This window comes from Fopius arisanus, unplaced genomic scaffold, assembly GCF_000806365.1.
Source record: "Fopius arisanus strain USDA-PBARC FA_bdor unplaced genomic scaffold, ASM80636v1 scaffold00003, whole genome shotgun sequence".
NCBI classification, from domain to species: Eukaryota; Metazoa; Arthropoda; class Insecta; order Hymenoptera; family Braconidae; genus Fopius; species Fopius arisanus.
In genome coordinates, this window is record NW_011887742.1 from 1,533,314 (window position 1) to 1,553,145 (window position 19,832).

General features: G+C 35.7%; 3 protein-coding genes across 6 annotated transcripts; 1 reads left to right on the forward strand and 2 right to left on the reverse strand.

Moving 5' to 3' along the window:
* Positions 1–563: 563 nt before the first annotated feature.
* LOC105269513 (WD repeat-containing protein 48) lies at positions 564–6,679 on the forward strand. The gene is made up of 6 exons (XM_011309835.1): positions 564–1,243; positions 1,958–2,869; positions 3,000–3,583; positions 4,241–4,432; positions 4,578–4,824; positions 4,933–6,679. The coding sequence occupies exons 1-6, from the start codon at positions 1,196–1,198 to the stop codon at positions 4,993–4,995; spliced, it is 2,046 nt and encodes a 681-aa protein (XP_011308137.1). The 5' UTR covers positions 564–1,195; the 3' UTR covers positions 4,996–6,679.
* On the reverse strand, positions 3,515–9,144 carry LOC105269493 (haloacid dehalogenase-like hydrolase domain-containing protein 2). 4 transcript variants are annotated; one of them, XM_011309814.1, is made up of 5 exons: positions 8,957–9,144; positions 8,696–8,882; positions 8,117–8,416; positions 7,678–7,888; positions 5,971–7,571 (listed from the first exon to the last, which is right to left on the reverse strand). In XM_011309814.1, exons 2-5 carry the CDS (start codon positions 8,788–8,790, stop codon positions 7,398–7,400), a joined length of 780 nt encoding a protein of 259 aa, XP_011308116.1. In that variant the 5' UTR covers positions 8,791–8,882; positions 8,957–9,144; the 3' UTR covers positions 5,971–7,397. The 4 variants fall into 4 exon arrangements, with proteins under 4 accessions (XP_011308125.1, XP_011308116.1, XP_011308108.1 ...); XM_011309806.1 differs by having other exon boundaries at positions 8,696–8,885; XM_011309823.1 differs by lacking the exon at positions 5,971–7,571 and adding an exon at positions 3,515–3,603 and having other exon boundaries at positions 8,696–9,144.
* A 2,273-nt stretch (positions 9,145–11,417) lies between these two features.
* Positions 11,418–17,587, reverse strand: LOC105269522 (venom acid phosphatase Acph-1). The gene is made up of 8 exons (XM_011309846.1): positions 17,212–17,587; positions 16,442–16,857; positions 15,259–15,366; positions 13,684–13,949; positions 13,466–13,622; positions 12,805–12,928; positions 12,003–12,217; positions 11,418–11,895 (listed from the first exon to the last, which is right to left on the reverse strand). Exons 2-8 carry the CDS (start codon positions 16,538–16,540, stop codon positions 11,638–11,640), a joined length of 1,227 nt encoding a protein of 408 aa, XP_011308148.1. The 5' UTR covers positions 16,541–16,857; positions 17,212–17,587; the 3' UTR covers positions 11,418–11,637.
* Between the last annotated feature and the right edge of the window lie 2,245 nt (positions 17,588–19,832).

Consider the following 19,832-nt stretch of genomic DNA (forward strand, 5'->3'; position numbering starts at 1 on the left):
GAACCCGGGCCGTCGGCGTGCTAGCCGAGCACGTTACCACTAGGACAACGCGCTAATTTAAAATTAAAAATTCATTAGTGGTATATCTTCAACATATTGAATAATTTTTTCCATTGAAATTCCACAAGATGTGGTTTCCCCCTTCCGTACGTGCTACAGTCGGCTAAATTTCAGTTAAACAAATGAAAAACAAAACGCATTCGTACAGCAGAAAATAAAATTCACCCCGTCGACTCGATGGACACCCCAGGCACTGCAATAAAAACTTGGTTAATAACAAAAAAACACCCCAACATTGCGTGTTGCGCCCTCCCTCTCTTGGGGTGCAGTACTACGATGCCGCTGGGGTCACTCAAACCCCCAGAACTGAGCCTCTACTTTAGATAATCCTCTTTGATTTCACTCAAGACAGTTGAAAAGTTCCAAAAAACATTTTATTTCCAAAAAATTTTCGAAACAAGAAATGAGAGCTGTTGCCATCTGCGAGGGAAAACCTTCTAGACTATGGGGCAGACCACCATCTGCTCCTCTGCATCATTCGCCCAGTGACAGATGTTTCAAGTTCCCCTCCACTCCTCAAAATCAGTCGAAAAATCCCCACCAGTTTCTTGTGCAGTGCACAACAAACTCGAAAGAGTCGTCACACCGCGCCTGTGATAACTCAAGATAATTTAAAAGTAAAAACTAACGAGTGCCAGGCATCATTTGAGTGATTTCCTGCAATCGAATGGACACGACGTATTATTGGGGATAACCTCTGTAACCGTATGAGTCAGATGGAATCTGCAAGATGCAGCGATTTCCCTCATGATAATTCGCACCAAAATATCGCCATTTTTCGGCGTTCGGTTTAATTGTCAACACGAAAGTCCAACAGCCCTTGGAAATGGAGTAGATGAACTGTAATCGCAGATTCCAGGGGCTCCAGACCAATTATTCATCATTTTTTTTTATCGTGATTGGGTGCTGCGGTGTGTGAGTGTCTCGTGGGGGAAAGGGAGGAACTGTTGAACTCGATAGAACCGGCACTGGACTTTCATATTGAGAGGCTTTTGTTATATAATTGGCGATGGTTCGCAGGCTTATCTATCACTGATTGGCGTGAGGATAGGATTCATTGTTTTGGAAAAGGTTGGACTGCATTTGGAGTCATATGTGGTTGATAACTTAGTGCGATAAAACGTAGTGGGTATCAATGGCTGCACACAAGACAGGTGGGCAGAACGCCCGAAAGAAAGTTCAGGTGAGATTTTGTTTTTTTGCAGTTCTAAGGATTTTGTTTTGTTGATCACTAGAAACCGGTAGTTTGACATTCTCCTGTTTGATTGATTCGTTGAATTTTTTTGAGGGGATAATTCTAAGTTAATCCCAAATGTAGATAATAGATTTGATATTTTTTAGGAAAGATTCGAGTAAAAATTGGATTTAACTTGCAGAATTTATGGATATAGTATATTCTGCACCAAGGGAGGAAAACAGGGCATTCTAACCCGTCTGTGTATTAACGACCTGAGGCGAACCCGAGATTGGTAAACACGCGGATTTGAAGGCCCTGTTTTCCTTCCTCGGTGCACATTGTTCTTTCTCGCAACACTACACGGAAAAATTCGATTTTTTTTAAATAAGAGAAAATAAGAGAAAATAAGAGAAATGTGAAGTATAGAATAGGCAACTCTCTTCGTCATTTGGGGGAGTAAAACACATCCGATCATTCATTTAATTTTCTTCGAGTTGACGTTTTTTTAAAATTGGTAATGATCAATTGAAAACATTGTTTACACATTTATCTGATCTTTATCAGCAATTTATTCACCTACAAAAAATATCTTCAACGATTCTGCTTTAAATCGATAGCTTTCGAGATGATTCGATAATTGATAGGAATGAATCGAATTTAAGTTGTGCATTTCGAATTAAATTCAATAAACTTGATTTTCTTGCTATTTATTTTCTGAAGGTATCGATGGTGATTCGCGATGAAGTGGAAAGGAGACATCGAGCAGGAGTCAATTCTCTCCAATACGACCCAGTCCTGCACAGGCTGTACTCAGCTGGTAGAGATAGTATTATTAGAATATGGAATTGTAAGAATATGAAGGAGCCGTTCATCCAGTCGATGGAACACCACACAGACTGGGTGAATGATATTGTCCTCTGCTGTGGAGGTAAAAATTTGATATCAGCGAGCTCGGATACAACCGTCAAAGTGTGGAATGCCCACAAGGGATTCTGCATGTCAACACTAAGGACTCACAAGGATTATGTCAAAGCTCTTGCCTACGCCAAAGATAAGGAGCAAGTGGCGAGTGCTGGGCTTGATAGGCAGATTTTTCTCTGGGATGTCCATACACTGACAGCATTAACTGCCAGTAACAACACAGTAACGACTTCTTCATTAGCTGGGAATAAAGATTCCATCTACAGTCTGGCGATGAATCCACCAGGTACTGTAATAGTCAGTGGTAGCACGGAAAAAGTACTCAGAGTCTGGGATCCCAGAACGTGCAACAAACTCATGAAACTTCGTGGTCACGCTGACAATATAAAAGCTCTTGTCCTGAATCGTGATGGCAGTCAGTGTTTGTCGGCGAGTTCCGATGGCACTATTAAGTTATGGTCATTGGCTCAACAAATGTGTATACAGACATTCAGGGTACACACTGAGGGAGTCTGGGCCCTCCTAGCGACAGACACATTCAGTCATGTTATATCAGGGGGACGTGATAAAAAGGTCATCATGACGGAGTTGAGAAGTGCTGACAGGTACACCGTCATCTGCGAGGAGAGGGCACCCGTTCTCAAGATGGTTATGACACCTGATCAATCGAGTATCTGGGTTGCCACCAGTGAATCCACTATAAACAATTGGGTGTGTATAATAATTATTTAATTGTATTCTTGAAGCAAAAGCTGTTGCTTATGATTATATAGGAATGACGGTTTTCATCAGTCTCCATTCGAAATTCACTGAATTCACAAAAAAAAATGAAATTTTTCAGTTGATCAACCAGAAAGACTGGCAATGCGGTGATTATTGTGTGGACCCACCAGTTAGTGGTGCCGGTGGGATGGTCCCTCGAAGTTCAGAGCCCGTGCAGAGAATCCTCGGTGGTCCAGCGATAAGACACCACATTATCCTCAATGACAGGCGATACGTTCTCACAAAAGACACTGAAGAAAACGTTGCTCTCTACGACGTTCTGAAAGCCTGCAAAGTCGAGGATCTCGGACGAGTCGATTTCGATCAGGAAGTCAAGAAGAGAAATAAAATGGTTTATATCCCCAGCTGGTTTAACGTTGACCTGAAAACTGGAATGCTGACCATTCACCTCGCACAGGACGAGAACGATTGTTTCTCAGCATGGGTATCAGCACGCGATACTGGCATAACTGATAACGATAGTGTCGATCAAAAAGTCAATTACGGTAATTTGCTGCTCCAAGCGTTGCTTGAACACTGGTGGAAGCCCATTCATGCGGATGAGGAGAATGAAGCGAATAGTAATGATGGAACTGGCCAGGCACATTCCAGGGATGGAAACCCTTATTTCTCGGTTCCTGGCCACACGCCCGTTATCTTCAGGTATCAATTCGCCAAATGTCCTATAAAAATCATACAGGAAAAAAAATTAAGGCCTTGTATGCTGCTTGGAAGATTATGTACATTCGTATCACTCAGTTTTTATTATTTACTCACATGGACATTTCCTTTATCGGAAAATATATATTAAAAAATATCTCCAAAATGAAACAAAATATATGTTTTACACATATTCAGAATTCGCCCTAAACGGTTATTTAAATATAGCCCCCAGTCCGCGTCATAATTCCACACAGAATTTTAAAAGGAAAATAATACAGTAGATTCCCGTTATAGCCGCGTGCATGGGTGGTAGGGAAAGTGAATTCGGAGAATTTGAATATATGCAATTACCTCCACCACGTGCTCATTGCCACTGTAAACTGAATTTTTTCATAGCAATTTCGAATGCGAGAGAAATTTATTTTTCGACTTTATTTTTCACGGAATTCAATCCCTCACCGGACGAAGTAATGAATTGTTTACATCTTGGAGCCTGGAGGTAGTGAAGTGGGCGAACTGACAGATACGTGAAAACAGAAATTGAGGGGAGATACAACTATAATGAGTGATTATAGCGGGATTCTATACATGTTTAGGGAAAATTATTTAAATTTCCTAGCAAATATTAGATTTAATTATTGTTTATGTTGATTATAGTGAAGTGGGTGGCAAAACACTGTACAGACTACTGGTGCGAGATGCTGCTGGCGAAACAGAAAGAGCACTTCTAAATGAAACAGTGCCCTCCTGGGTCATCGACATTGTCGTAGATAAAAATCTGCCTAAATTCATAAAAATTCCATTCCACCTGTCACCTCATCCGAATTCCGGCTTCAAGAATTGTAAAAAGTAGGTATCATGCATTTGAGCTTTAATTTGAGAACGTTGAGACAAAACTACACCTGCAGAATATTTTTAGATATTCATATGTCGATTTTTTGTCCAGCTACTTTTATATTTCTGGAGGAGTTTAAATGGTGAATTTTTTTCGCAGAGATCGGTTGATTGCCAACGACTTTATACAAGTGCGGAAAGTCGTGGAGCATGTTTATGACAAAGTCCTGGGGGCAGGAAGTGACTCCGGTTCAGTGGCCGGAGGTGGAAACACAGTATCCGGGGGTTCTCCAGCGGGGGATCGTGCTAATACAGATTCTAATGCTGACAATTCATCTCTGGCTGAGGAAAAGGTGGAGCTTGTCTGCAATGATCAACCGTTGGATCCCTCGATGGATTTGCGAACGGTGAGTGTAAAAATATAATTAATTTTTAAATAACCATTGATTTTTTATCAATAATCTCTATTATTATTGCTTATTGCAGAATTAACGATAATATCATTTTGATTCTAGGTGAAGCATTTCATTTGGAAAAACTCAGCGGATCTCACACTGTACTATCGTCCAGCCAAATAGTTAGGATTTCGAGTAACAAGCAACGGTCCTCTGAAGTGTGCCTGGTTCTGTGCCGTGGCCAAGTGATAAAAAATAAACCGAACGAAAACAAAAAAAAATAACAAACGTGAGTAGCTGGACGATGGGTTCGTCCGCAGTTCGCCTCAATGTTGCCAAAAAAAAAAAAACTGAAAATGAAGGGATGAAAAATTTTCGAAAAATACCGAAACGTATTTTGAACAAACGAAGCCATGATATTCAGATACTGATTTATTTTTAACTGGGAGAATGTTCCGATGAGTCTAGTTATAGACACCTTACTAGCAATTATTAGTAAACGGTCATTGGGTGTTATTGCAATGACGAATTCAAGTGACAAGGAACACTAGGGAACATGCTTCGAGATACTATTTCTTCAATATTTCTACCAATCGCCGATTCTCTTGAGCCATAAGGAAATTAATCAAGTAGGTAAATATCGCCGGCTCAATTATATCCCTGTAGAATTTCGATATCCCAGAAAACGCATGATCTGAAATGTTGAGGATCTATCTGCATCATTTGGGGTGGATGTGGGTGTGTAATTGATGACTGTTAGCCTATTCATCATCTCATTTATGAGTTCTTCGTTATCGTACTGTAAATACCCATGATTTTCGTTGATTTTTTTTTTGTGGAGCTGTGAAAATGGGAAAGTGTCATCTGTCCAGGATAAAACTTTCAGTGAATTAATTGCGAAACCCCAAAGATTTATTTTTTGGACCATTTTGTTGAGGTTCCATGTGGACCCACATATTCCTTTATTCATGTAAAAAGTGTGAATTAATTAAGTCCTGGTTGCATCGTCTTTCCGATTTTGTTTTTGTCACGCGAAAATCCCCAAAAATAATGGACGCGGATGTTGCAAAATAAAGTTAATGGGGATAAAGTTGTCAAGAGATAGTTCCACAATGGCAATCTAATTATTTATTTGCAATTTTCTTCCTGTTGTTTATGTTTATTAATGTTTATTTTTTTTTACGAGAAAAAATGATATTCTCATCAGTTTTGGGGATTTTTGAATGATGTGATACCGACTGGTAATTACAAAATATCTTAGACTAAAAAAAGAGAAAAAGAACTGAAGGTAAAGTTTGAAAGATGATAAATCCGGGCTTTAATTTGAAAATAATTATCGCATAAACGAAAATGACCCTCGGAGAAAATTGACTTCAACTTTTTTACCTCTTCGCAACTAAACTCCATATCCTATAATTTCAAGACCTCATAATCGTCTCCTCAGTCGTAAAATAGAAAGAAAATTAATTGAAAAGTTTTTTATAGTACTTCGATGCGAATTAAATTTGTCTTCCGAAATTGTGAGGATCGATGATGAAATAAATTTCTATTTTCATTCCCTCCGCATGTTATCGCACTACGTACTCTCAATCAATCAAGCGAATTTTCTTTTACTTATTTGTCACAGAGCACAAGTTGATTGGCTTCATGTGCTTGTCTTCTTGGCTAGGCAAATTAATTTTTGTAAATACTCGCCTCTGGCCTAAGTCAGTGTGAGAATAAATCTGAAGAATGAGGAAGTGAGGAGTATGTCAATTTACTACTTTCTGAACATTGTCCAACAGCCAAATTAAACTGAGATGATGTTCGTTGAGAATATTACCTCATACTTGATCGACTGAACATAATAAATATGAATCCACTGGTATTTGTCTCTATTTTTACGATTTTTAGATTTTCCAGATGTGCAGTCCTTCGAATGACAGTGTTTTCTAGTCGGGGAAAATCGGGGAAATTTTCCCAGATTTTCGAAGTAATAACGCTCAATCATCAATTATTCAAAGCTATTTCCCTTTTTTTATGCATATTTTTTAGGCGTAACAATTTATCGGTAAATTAGGTCTAATATATGTTCGCGAATAACTTAAAAGCTACGCTAGATACAAACGAGCAGTTAACCAAGCCTATTGTGCAGGAGACGTTCAACCGTTACTTTATGTGTCAGTTTTCTTTTTGTTATGAAAATATAATGGCTCATATTTTTTATTATTTTTTACGTATTATTTTTGTTCGCAAAAAAAAAACATTTGTAGGGATAATTTTCCATTTTTTTTCTTGAACTGTACAGACGTAAATCACTTAGGAATTACTTGCCCGATAATTCCACGACCGAAGACACATTTCGATATAAAAAGCGTTCTGGATCCAAAGACCACGTATGTCAAACCCAATTTCCCTGGACTATTTCTCAGCTTTCCAATTATCATACTGTCTCGAAACCATGCATACAGTAGAAAAATATGGAATCAAGTCTAATGTATAATATACATTATACATTATACAATGACAAGTCTAATAAATAATAAGCAACAAGAAATTGAAATCTATTAATTATATTAAGTTTATGGTACATAATGGGGAATGGATTATGACTCCGAAAATTCTCTGAGAATTTCATCGACTGCCTCGACGAAAGTTGGAATAACTTTAGTAGGTGGTGGAGATATTGATGTTTCATCGCCAGAACGATATTTTCCAGTTTGCACCAGAAAACCTCTGATGCCTACAGCTTGGGCCCCGGCCACGTCGTCCCTGACATCCTTTTAAACATGAATTTTTCGTCGATCGGGGAGAATTATTTGAAGCCAGTGTTGAGAATTATTAGTGAAAATAAAAATAAATTATTTCAATTGTATATAAACTCACGTCGCCTATCATAATAGCATGCTGAGGGGGAATGCCTTCCAATGCAGCTTCAAAGAACCCTTTCGTCGGTTTTCCAATGACTTCTGCTTTGATATTAGCTGAGTATTCCAGGCCCTTGATGAAGGCACCTGGTCCTAGAGCGAGACCATCCCCGCGTTTATAATAACGGCCTTCGTGGATGGCGATGAGAGAAGCACCTTGCAATAAAAGCCTAAAGAATATTCATGAGTTCAGTGTGCCAGAAAAAAACTAATAACTCGCCTTGGGCGGGTTTTTGGAATATATCTCCGGCAATATCGCAGATAGCCAAATTTTTATAATAACCTTCATTGCAACTCTCACTGAACTATACAAAAATGTTCCTATTAAAAATTCAATTATCTCCCCCTATTTCAGAGATATTTGTGAAAAACTCACGAAAACCTCTTACGATCATTACCTGAATGCTTGATTCAATTCTTCGTAATGGAATTTATCTGGTGCCAATCCTACCACAACTGCCGTTGCCTCCTCATCAGGATTCTGCAGATCTTGAAAATCTTCCATTGCTGCATCATCGACCATCAGAAAAGGATTGAGTCTGCGAGTTTGGATGACGTCTCTTGCTGCTGCCAGCGAACTGAATATCTCATCTTTCTTTATATCAAAGCCAAGTTTACGCAGTCGATCGAAGAGACATGATTTCGATTCTTTCGTTGTGTTTGTTACAAATTTAATTTTTGTCTCCGTACTACGAAGTCTGAAAATTATTCAAAGTTCAATTAATTCCTTCTTGGTTCCACTCAGAAATCTCGTCATCTCGAAACTCTCGTGACATTTAAGAAAGACAGAAGAACAGAACTAATTTGTTTTGCTTTCCTTAAAGCTGATCTGGAGTGTAATAATTAAACAGTAATCAAGGAGTGACAGGAAAATAAAAATTAATGGGGAAATCCTTCAATTTTGTTTATTAAATTTCATTCAATTGTAATTGATTGATGAATTTTTCTCAGTTTCAAGAAGCATTTGTCATACGTACTTTTTCAGAGCATTGACAGCCCCTGGAATCACAGAGTTTTCAATGTGCAAAGTTCCACTGAGATCAATCAGCACTGTCTTAATTTTATTCACCATAATTAGAAGATTCTAATTAAGTCGGGATGCAGAGAAATGAAAACATGTGGGCACATATGTTCAGTCGGACTGTTTCCTGACGATTCTATTGGCTGCTGACAAGTTATCATCAAAAAAATCTTACACCAAATTAATTATCACATAATTAATATAAATATTCCCATACTCGAATATTAGAGTCTAAATTTTTCATCACAAAATGCCAGAAATGTCAGCTTTTTCGTCTAATAAATAATAATTCATTGTCTTGCCAACAAATTCGATGAGTTATGTATTTGTTAAAAAATAAATAATTGAAGTAATGCTTTTTAAAAATATTTCTCGAGTAATTTAGTGACAACTCAGTAATTAACACGTAAAAAATGAATTTGATAGAGGATTTACCATCCGTCTACAAGCTTGTTTCTCTACTTTATCAATGTTAAGAGAAAATATTTCGTGTAGGTATGTTTTCCATCCTCTCCTCAGTTTGAATTTTAATATTCGATTTACCAGTGAATGTTTCGTCGAAGTATAAGAAAACATTGAGTTGAAAAAACGAAATGGTGGCCAGTGATAAATACGACTTTCTCCTCTTTCTCGAGTACTACTCTCCTAGATTAATTTTCAAATAATTATGTGTCAGTTTTGGGGTGAATTAATCTGCTTAATAGAGTGAGGGGAATATCATGGGTGTCATGTGATGTGGTGCATTCAGGGAAAAATCTCATTTTTTTTCCTCATTAATTCCTCATTCCTCATGGAATGAGAAGTTAAAAAAAAATCATAGGATTGAATAAAAAATTGGGTGTTGGAAAAAGTGAGTGCTAAGTGGAGGTGTTGAAATCGGAAAAATGCAGTCCTGTGAATGAGCGTCAAGGCCTGTGGAATATGATGTAATGGTGAGTAACTTCACAAATTCACATACACATGTACCTGCATGATTCAACAAGACCTCCGCAATTGCAATTTTAATTAACACAATAATATGAAAATGGAATCGATTTCCCGAATCATTTTTATAATCGCCATGACCACTGATTTCAATTATCGTCATAATTACGTTCTGAAAAAAAAACCTTGCACATAAAAAAAATTGAAATGATTCAAGTAAATGACCAATTAATTAATAATTAATAATCAATTCTTAATAAAGTTGAATTAACGTTAATTCAAATCTTAATTAATTAAGGTCAACGAGAAATAGAAGAGAGGACTTATAATTTTTTTCTACAAAAATTGTGATAATTGCTTCTAATATTATTTATCGCGTTATTATTTAATTATTCATTAGTTTTGAGTCTAGAAAATGTACATATTTCTTCTCTTAATGAAGAAGAGGCTTGGAGTTGTTCCACATACTGGAAAAGATAGTGATTGTAATATTAAAAATTATCAAGACGTGGTTTTTTTTAATTTAAAAAATCACTTGCTTTAAAATCTGTTTAATTTTCTCTCAGTGTCAAATCGTGATATTACCCTCACAGGATGCCTGGAAACTCAATGGCAATTGAATTTCTTCACTCTTTCATCTCAATTTTTTTTTTTGGGGTGAAAAGGATTTATTTGAACCCTGAATAGCGTTCCACTTATCTCAGCGTCTTTCATACCTCGTGGAGGCGCCATATCATTCTCTAAGGGGATGGAAAAATAAAAAAGCACAGCTTTGTGACCATAACCGAGATTGCACATCACCCATTCTACCTGTTGCTAAAACCATGCTCATTCTGGTCGTCATCTTCTGTAATTGATCATTCGAAATTGTTTGAGCAGCTCACGAAATCGAAAATTCAAAAAGAAATGTTTCACCAATGACAACTCACGCAGAGAGAAAAAAATTGAACGAACCTAAATTTTTGCTGGGACAACGAGAATAGTTAATTTATCGAAGTCATCATTGTTATCAGTTCAATCCAATTTTTCTGTTTGAGTTTCGAAAAGAAATTTGAATTGAGGCGGGAGGATTACACGAAATTCGAAAAGCCTCGAGTTGAGACTTTTGAAATGCTCGTTTTGGAAATTTTTTGAGATTTTTTAATGTCTGGATTTGAGACTCTGGGGGGTCTTAAAATAAATTTTACCTTTTTAGGTGTGCTATTGGGGTACAAGAGGTTCTTGAACTCTTCACCTCGCGGGTGTAGAAAATGCAGGAATCGATCTGAATTCTATCTATATCTCCGCATTCAACCGTTCAATACTCTAATTTAACTTGGACGGGAGCATTTATTTTTAAATTATTGCTGCCATGGTGGACTATCCACTGGTAACAAATTTTCGGTTAAAATTCGTGGAGGAAGATGGTTAGGATCTTAGTTAAAATTGATATACCCCAGATCTTCAGAAACACCTGCCCCTGAAGAAAAAAATCTCACACTTCCCGCAGTTCCAAACTGGTTATATACTTTACAAAAAAGCTTCCGCAGATTTGCACCTACTGCACCGCGAGAAGAGCCCAGGATAAAGTATTAAACATTTTCACGTAAATATTCATTATTTCCGAAATTTCAGTCCCCTTTTATTATAATTTTTCTGAAATTTCAATTGGTAATTTATTCCAGAGATTGCAAAGTTTCTCGTTCTGGCTGTAATGAACAGATTTGAATAGTAACAATCTCTGAATTTGATTAAAATTTTATTATATTTCCTCATAAATTTCTGTACAAAAATTAATTGAACTTTATTTTATTAATTATTTATTAATTAAGCAAACTCCTGTCTGCAGACAGCCTCGACCAGTGAAATTCCGTATTCTTAAGATTAATTAGATTCAACTCCAGTTCTTCTCAAGAATTAATACCCAATGGCCTCTAGACTATTGGAATCATTCGACTTCCCTTCCATTTTATTGCACTTGATGAAATAATAGCACTAATACCACATGAAGGCTAGGATAACAAGTGTCATGAGACTTAGGTACTGGGGAAGGACTTTGTGACTGGATGAGCCTTCGGACATCCGTTGGTGCTTTTGGTTTTGATAGTCATGGTTTGACCAACAGTCGCCCTCCTTTTCATTAGGAATTACGTCCCGTAAAATCTCGAGAAAGTCGTCAAGGGGACAGAATTCAGGGCAGCCGGGAATCCTCTGGCTCACCAGCTGTTCAGTAATTCCGGTCCACAGGAGCACCTGGAAGGGATTTTCATCTCAACTTCTTCATAAAAAATTAAAACCACGGAGACGTATGAAAAATGCAACTTTCAATTTGAGACTGGAAAAGAGTGAATTTAACGTACCTTCACGTAGAAGCGATTAGTTTCGTCCTTCAGGGTTTCGAATATTATTGCAGAACCGTACAGTGGCACGACAGGATCATCCGTACCGAGAGTTCTCGCCATGGAAACCACATTTAGCTCGTGGGCAGAGTAGAGAAAAGCTTTTCTATTCAGTGGATCCAGATTTTCCGATCTCAGGGCTTTCATGTTTTCCGTGATTTCTCTCAGCAGTGGACCTGAATATATTGATCATTCATTTAATTGTTTATTGGTTTATTGGTTTATCGATTTTCATTAAAGGGAATGTGCAAAATAATTGCAAAAGAGTAGTAACATTTTCGGAAAATATTCTCCATAACACCAAAACTCTCATTTTCCGGAACTGAAGAAATTCGAGTTTCGTTCTTTCTTTTTAATTGAATCCAGTCCAATTGAATTTAATCCTGATAGATTGGAGAGAAAAATATTATTATTGTGTTTCTATGGTACATTGTTTTTCTAATTCATAAATTGGATCTGACAATCCAGATAAAGATTACTTCTTTAGTCCACGAATTTCACAATTTTTTCAGCAGGATTTGGAGTAAAAAATTCATATCCCCCAATAAAAATTTTTTTCAGCATTATTTGGAGTAAAAAATGCATATCCCCCATTAAAAATTGTGTGAACAATTGTAATTCTTCCTCAGAGCTAATTGTTAGTCAAATTTTTCATAAAAATTCTGGAATTGCCATCCGATTACGTCAGGGTAATTTTTATTAAATATTCCTATCCGAGTGTAAAGCAGGGAAGATCTTGTAATTGTAATCTCATGTCACTTGCCTCCGTTAAGCTGTCTGAGTCGTTTCGTGTAAGACCTGAGTTGAAAATCCAGGGCTGTGATCTCTTTCATGGGATTTGGATAGACTTTGTGTACCCAGTGAGGGAGCGTCAGATTTTGTGCAGCCTGCTCAACAAATATATCATATTAAGAATTCTCAAGGAATCCTCTATTTGTCGAAATTCCTATTCGCAATCTTCAGCAAAACGAAAATTCCTCAGATTTTCACGGTTTTTCCAAAAATTATTGATAAATAACTTATTTGTTTAAAAACCTCCTCGTTACAATTCTTCAATATTTATATAAATATTGATAAATGGTAAAAAATAAATCGAAAGCATAATAGAACGACAAATTCATCACCGGGATACAATTTCGGATACAGTATATTTTTTGGGTGAAAAACTCACGGAATTTTCACATGAAAATAAATAAAAAATAAAATAAAGAATTAAAATAAATCAAAAATAAATATTATCAATCAATAGACACTAATTAGTTGGCAAATTCATTATTAATAATCATCAATAGTAAATATCTCAAGATTGCGGTCGTGAACTCGATAAGAAAATAAAAGAATGAGTGGTGGGGGTTTCTCATTTGAATTTGAAATGTCACGAATAATTAGTGAATATGATACTTCTTATAATAGGATGACATTACCTGTTCCTTGAATAAATTATAGAGATAATAAACTGCAGACGTCCTATCGACAGATTTACCGGTGTATTTAGTCAGATAATCCATCGGCTCCTTGTATTTTCGAATAATCTCTTGGATATTGTCTCGGCTCAGAAATTTCCTGTATTCCTTCACATATCTGGGGATAATTGGTGGAGAAATTAGAGATCAGGGGAAATAGTTGGTCTGGTGTCACTCACTCTGGACAATGATGAGGAAAGAGAAGTCCATCGCGTTCACTAGGAGTGAAGACTGTGGAGACTGGTAGCCAGGGAAGTCTTGGATTCCACAGTTGTTCTTCACTAGGTGGAAATAATCCCGCGATGACCAGTTGAAGGGACATCTGGGTTCTTGATAAATCAGTTGAACGTCCGTATATCAATTCTGGTGAGTAATAAGGGCCTAGTAATTTGTCGTACCTCTCCCTCAGCATTTCTCCTATTTTATACTCTCGTCGTTTTCCCTCCTGGAGGTGAATCATTACATTATTCTAATTATAAAGTAATGAGTTAATGTCAACGAACAAGAGAATTTAATTACATCACTGCGAGTACTGCCGTCAATTCTATGGGCCGTTTGTCAACCAATTTTGTTGATGACTCTTTGCATTTTCATTTTTTACGAATGATGATAACGAAGAACAGATAATAGCCAATTCGTATGAGTAATTGTTTATAGAATTTAAAAAATGAATGGAGTAATTCTATCGGATATATACAGGTTTTTATATGCGATTATAAACATTCAGTGATTCACCTTTGTTTATGTACCTAGAGTTTATTTTCCTTTTTTATAATATGACATGGAAATGTTGTTCTATTCATTTTTTTTTGTGAGAGGTTCCGGGACTGGTTTACAATCTTCGATTCCGAATTGTGTGGCAATACGAGTTAGTCTCGTCAGTTTTATTGGTGCTAGATCATGGAGCAGTCACTTCTGTTGTAATATACTGAAAGGACGTATGACTATCGCAGTTCAAATCTCATCTTCCTCGTCAATTTGGAATTGCATGACATTGTGACACACTGAGAAAATTTTTTCATCGGTTAAGAAAAATTATTTTCAAATTAACGAGTAAAATTAATGAATGGTTGCAAACATTTGATTGCCAGTATTAAATATTGATTTGAATAAATTCGTTTAGAACGGTTAATTGAAATTTTAGATTTCAGTTGTAACTTTATATATTATATATTTTGTAATAAGAATGAGAAATAGAAAGAATATAGAATAGAATAAGAAATTATTCTAGATTTCATTAAAAGTACTGCATTAATTTTCATGATAATGACAATGAATCGGATTAATCGACCGTAAAAATTTCAAGTTTAGATATATCGAGGACTTCATTGATCTTCAAATGGTTTTAAAATCCAAATAATGGTCTATCTGGTTTTTTTCTTCATGTATGTAAACCTCAACTATTTTGTGAGGTATTTACAACAATTTCTTGACATGTATTCATTTCCACGTGAACATGACTGGCGTTGACAGATAATTAATCGATAGTGAATGGACGAAAGACAATGAGTTTTCTCAAATCTTTGAACACGAATGTCACTTGAAGACAATTTATTCCCAGACGGCCACAACTTGACAACCTGTCAATTAAAATGACATGTGTCTTATCGCGGGTGTCTCATATCACCCCAAATGCTGCTGGTTTACATAAGCATCTTGCTCGATAAATTCAACACCATTTATTCGAGCCAGCGATGTACGCGATTGTAAAAAATTATTAATTATATTAATTTATTAATTATAAAACCACTCACATTCGTCAAACCTCCATTTTCGATGGGAAAGTACGAGTGATTGCCCCACAGGTCATTGGGGTAGTTCTGGTACTCTTTATGGGGCACCTTATCTCCATGACGGAACAGCTGTAGCAGAAATAATAATAATAATCCGGAGTTACACTTGAAAAGAAAAATTACAGGAAAAAATTACACTAGAATCGTAACGTAACAAAACCCCAGGGCATTTTCCCCTCGTGGAGTTCGAAATCTTAATTATTATTAAATTTTGTCGTCAATATATTTTTAAGGTGAATGTTTTAGGATTAATGCAGTTAATTACTTTTAATAATATTTAATAACACATGATATGGCAGAATTAAATTGGAACTGTGAGGTTCGCTGATATTTTGTTCGAGCCTTGAAGCAATTGATTTTAATGAGAATCTTGTCATTAATGCGACGTCAATTGTGTATAATTGTTGAGAAAAATGGGAATTGGATTGAATTTGGTATTTAATAGGACTTCCGTCTGAATTTTTCATGAGATGACGGAACTTGGCAGTTTTTAATGCGATATGCATATTTATATTATCCTGTCATCGTTAAGTGGTTAAAATATTATGCGGGGAACATCCTGAAAGTTTGGTAAATTGATTGCAGGAGAACCGAAGTTTCTATTCATTTTTTGAAGAAATAAATGCAGTAGGTTCGGTAAAGAGTAAAATATGAAAATTGAGGGGTCATTTTTGATGGATTTCATTTGGTGGATGAATATTTTGTTTGTCATTTTCAAGAAATTGAAATCTATTTCAAATTTATGAATATAATAAGAGTAAATATTTCCCAGGCTGAAGTTTAGATTCCCATTGTTTTTTTAAATTAAATAGGAAACATTAGATAATTAAATATTAATAATTAATTCTCCAATTCTCAGTCACATATTTCAATTTTAACGAAAAAACTTCATTCAATTTTTCATTCATCTAGAAAATTAAAAAAAATGAGTTTTTCATTTTAAATGGTGATTTAGTCTTCAATGAAAGCTTCGGTTTTCAGACTCATCGTAAAAATTGATCAGTCAAGAAGCAAATAGAGAATTAAATATTCACGAAATTGATTGATTCATTAATAAGGAATTTAAAAAAGTCCTCATGTCTTTATTGATATTAATTTTAAAGGGTGTGAACATCCTGAATTTACAAATTTATTTGAAACTCACTACGTGCAGAAGTTTGACTTCCAGATTAGCTGATCTGGATCCACAAATATTTTCCGACACGAAAAATGAAAATACCAAAATTGCCAGTTGGATCTTCATGATCGATTCACAATAAACACTGATGAATTGAAGTTTTTTTTAAGAACTCGTCGAAAAAAAAAAATCGAGAACGGCCTGTTTCTGTGTTCCCACAATTGGTGGACGTCGTAGCTCCGCGATTTCCACCGATTATCTATTCAGGCACCTCAGCCGTCTTCTAACATAATCCGGGTGAAAGACAATCATGTGGAGAGGGAGGATGAAGTACAACACCTGAGTTTATTACTTTTATACGCTCGCCTGACCACCTCTGCATCTTGTGCTCCTCAGGCTCAACCGAAAGGCAGAAATAATCAAGGCCATGTGCACTTATCTCACTAAAAAATTTCAACGTTAGTCAAAACAGTATTCAGTAAAAATTGCGGAACATTTACTGACGTTTTCACTGAACTTTCAGGAAAAAACACGAAAATTACTGATGAGTCAGTGAAAAATTTTAGAGTAATTTAACATCACTTTTTTGTTGTTAAAACCTTCAAGTCTTTTTACATACAATTTTGAGTTTAATCTCCTAAGAGTGTATAACAAATTAATTATCATCATAAATCCAAACTGCGCCCTTGATTAATGAATAATCACACGGTAATTAACGAATTTAATCACAATTTTAATTACTCATTTGTTGTTGAATTTTCAAATGCATTTCGAAAGCTCCAAAAAATATTAATTACCTTTTCCGAGAGGATGCTGCACACTCTTCCTTAAAACTCATCATAAGGAGAAAAAAAAAAAATAAAGCACAAAATGATTGGAAAGTCCGACGCGTCAACTCAGTCATCTTGGAAATTTAGATGAGACTTGCAAATGGCATGTTAATGGTACACTAATAGAAAAACCAGTTTAAGATCATCTGAAATATTATTCCAGGTACTGTCGCCCAGTTTTTTCACCTGCCACCAGGGATTCCCCTGCGAGTACCGCAGAATTTCGCGAAAATTATGAATTTTCATATTCAAACTGAGAATTTCCACAATCTTACACTTATAATCATGAATCATTGAAGTATCGCACTTCCTCCTGGAAACATTCCAGTATCAGTATGAGAAACGATTAAAGCAATCATTTTCTCGAGTAATTTAATATCAATTATCCGCAGTATCGCATGCTGATGTCTAAGACATTCTGATACGATTGATAGTCTGATGCAATTCCTCTTTTATTCTCCATGTTTGTTGAATACACAATGATATGGTGTCAATGCGCCGATTCCTATCGCTGAACAAATACAAATCACGCAGATAACGGGATACGAATGCAAGTAATTGGAGTGATCGTTTTTTTTTTTTTGGATAAAACCTGCAGTACATTGTAGGTACTTTCCCATTGTTGGTTGCAGTGTCCTTCAGCCTTTGATCGAACTGATAGACCTGTAATGTTTGATCTATCCATTTTATCCGTGTATCCCGGAGGAAATTATTCAAGAATATTTCTAGCGAAATTGCGGTAAATATTCCCCTGCGGTTTAATATCGAAAAGTTCGGGTGCTGCAACGAAAAGTACTCCACTAACTCCTAGCATCAGGATAAAAAGTTCGTTGATGTTCCAGAAGAAGTTTCAACTCGAAAAAAATGGATTCAAAAAATCAGGGCCTCAGTTTTTGAAGATATTTCATTCAGAAACTTTTTATATGATTTACTCGAGCAAAAATAAGAAATTTGAGGCATACAGTTGGGAGCAGGATAAATAATTATATCGATGCATGTGCAAAATAATTCAATATAATTTATAACAATATATTTCACCAGTCATTTTCATTCTATATAATGAAGCTGCACACCTAATGCACTGAGTTCAATGAATAAAATTTAATTTTCATTAAATTTCAAAAAATTTAATAGGATTTTTAAAAAATATATACATAATACTGTTTTTCTGGATATTTTCAAAAGAAAAAAGGAAAGAAGTCTTTTTCAATTTTGTCAATTAAATAAAAAAGCGTAATGCAGAGATTTTCCGATTGCACCGAACCCAAGATTCATATCACCATAAGATTCATAATTTATTCTTCACTCTTGAGCGTGAAATTACCATATTAATTCCGGATAATTGGAATTAGATAAGCAATAGCTGAGTCCGACATAAATCTCTTGATTATTGTATTTACAATTCAATTATTTTTTATTGACTTTCAGGATTTATATCCAACGGTGAGCGACAGAAATACGGAAACGGGTGTGGTTGTTGTACATTTGCCTATTTTTACGCTGGCATTTATTTTTCTTTAATTATTCTCCTTCAATATCCCGATGGAGATAGGAGTGATAACACACCCACATCCAATCTTTCAGTACACCTGTCGTTCAAGGATCCCGACGTGCCTTCGTCCTCATTATGACGTAGTGACCTTGTAAATTATTGTCAAGTTATTGTTGCAGGTGGTAATGGTCTATTTTGTGCATAAGGAGGTCAATGGATGTTCTGTTCTGATAATTATCCTTCAGGATTACTGAATACTTCATTTTTCCTTCCGTTCAAATAATTTATTAAATGATTTATTCAACTATTAGAATTTCAAGCAAATGGATCAGGATATCCTCTGTTTTGATTACACTCAATCGATTGCGAAATAGACCTTGAAATCTATCGAATTACGGGGCAGAAACTAGTGCATGAAAATTTAATAATTACCAACCCGCCAAAGTGGTGAACTGGACCAATTAATTCCCGAAAATAATTAATGAAGGACTTCGCCTGCAGAGAGGATACATTTTACTTGACCTATTTCCTGGTGCACGTACGATCCTTGGAAATGATACAGGACTGAATGAACCGATCATATCCCTAAATGACTGGCTCAAATTGTTGGTAAAAATTAAACGCGATTTTTCTGTAGATGGCTAGAACAATTAAGTTTCTAATTTAAATGACAACATAATTCATAAACTTCCTTGTAATTTTTATCTGGAAGAATAATTTCTTGGCTACAAATTTTGGAAAGGGTTGAGGGATTCTTGAGGAAGAAGGGAAGTGAAGATTGAAAATTCCGGGGAGAGATTTTGTGAGAGCAGAAATAAAGAAAAACGCTAGGAAGTTTGAAATTAGATTGAAAATTCTATGGAACATGAGTGTCCAAGCTCATATCGAATTTTGAATTAATTTTAATATTTAAAAAATTGTAATTATTTATAAATCCAAGCCCGCATTCACCTGAATTTTCATTTCAATTTTATGCAATTAGTGAAATGAAAACCTATATCTTCTTGCAGTTGAAATGAAATTTCAAAAATTTTTAGTGTAACTGTAGCATGAAAAAATTTACAAAGAATTCTACAGAAAAGTCCTCCAACTTTCC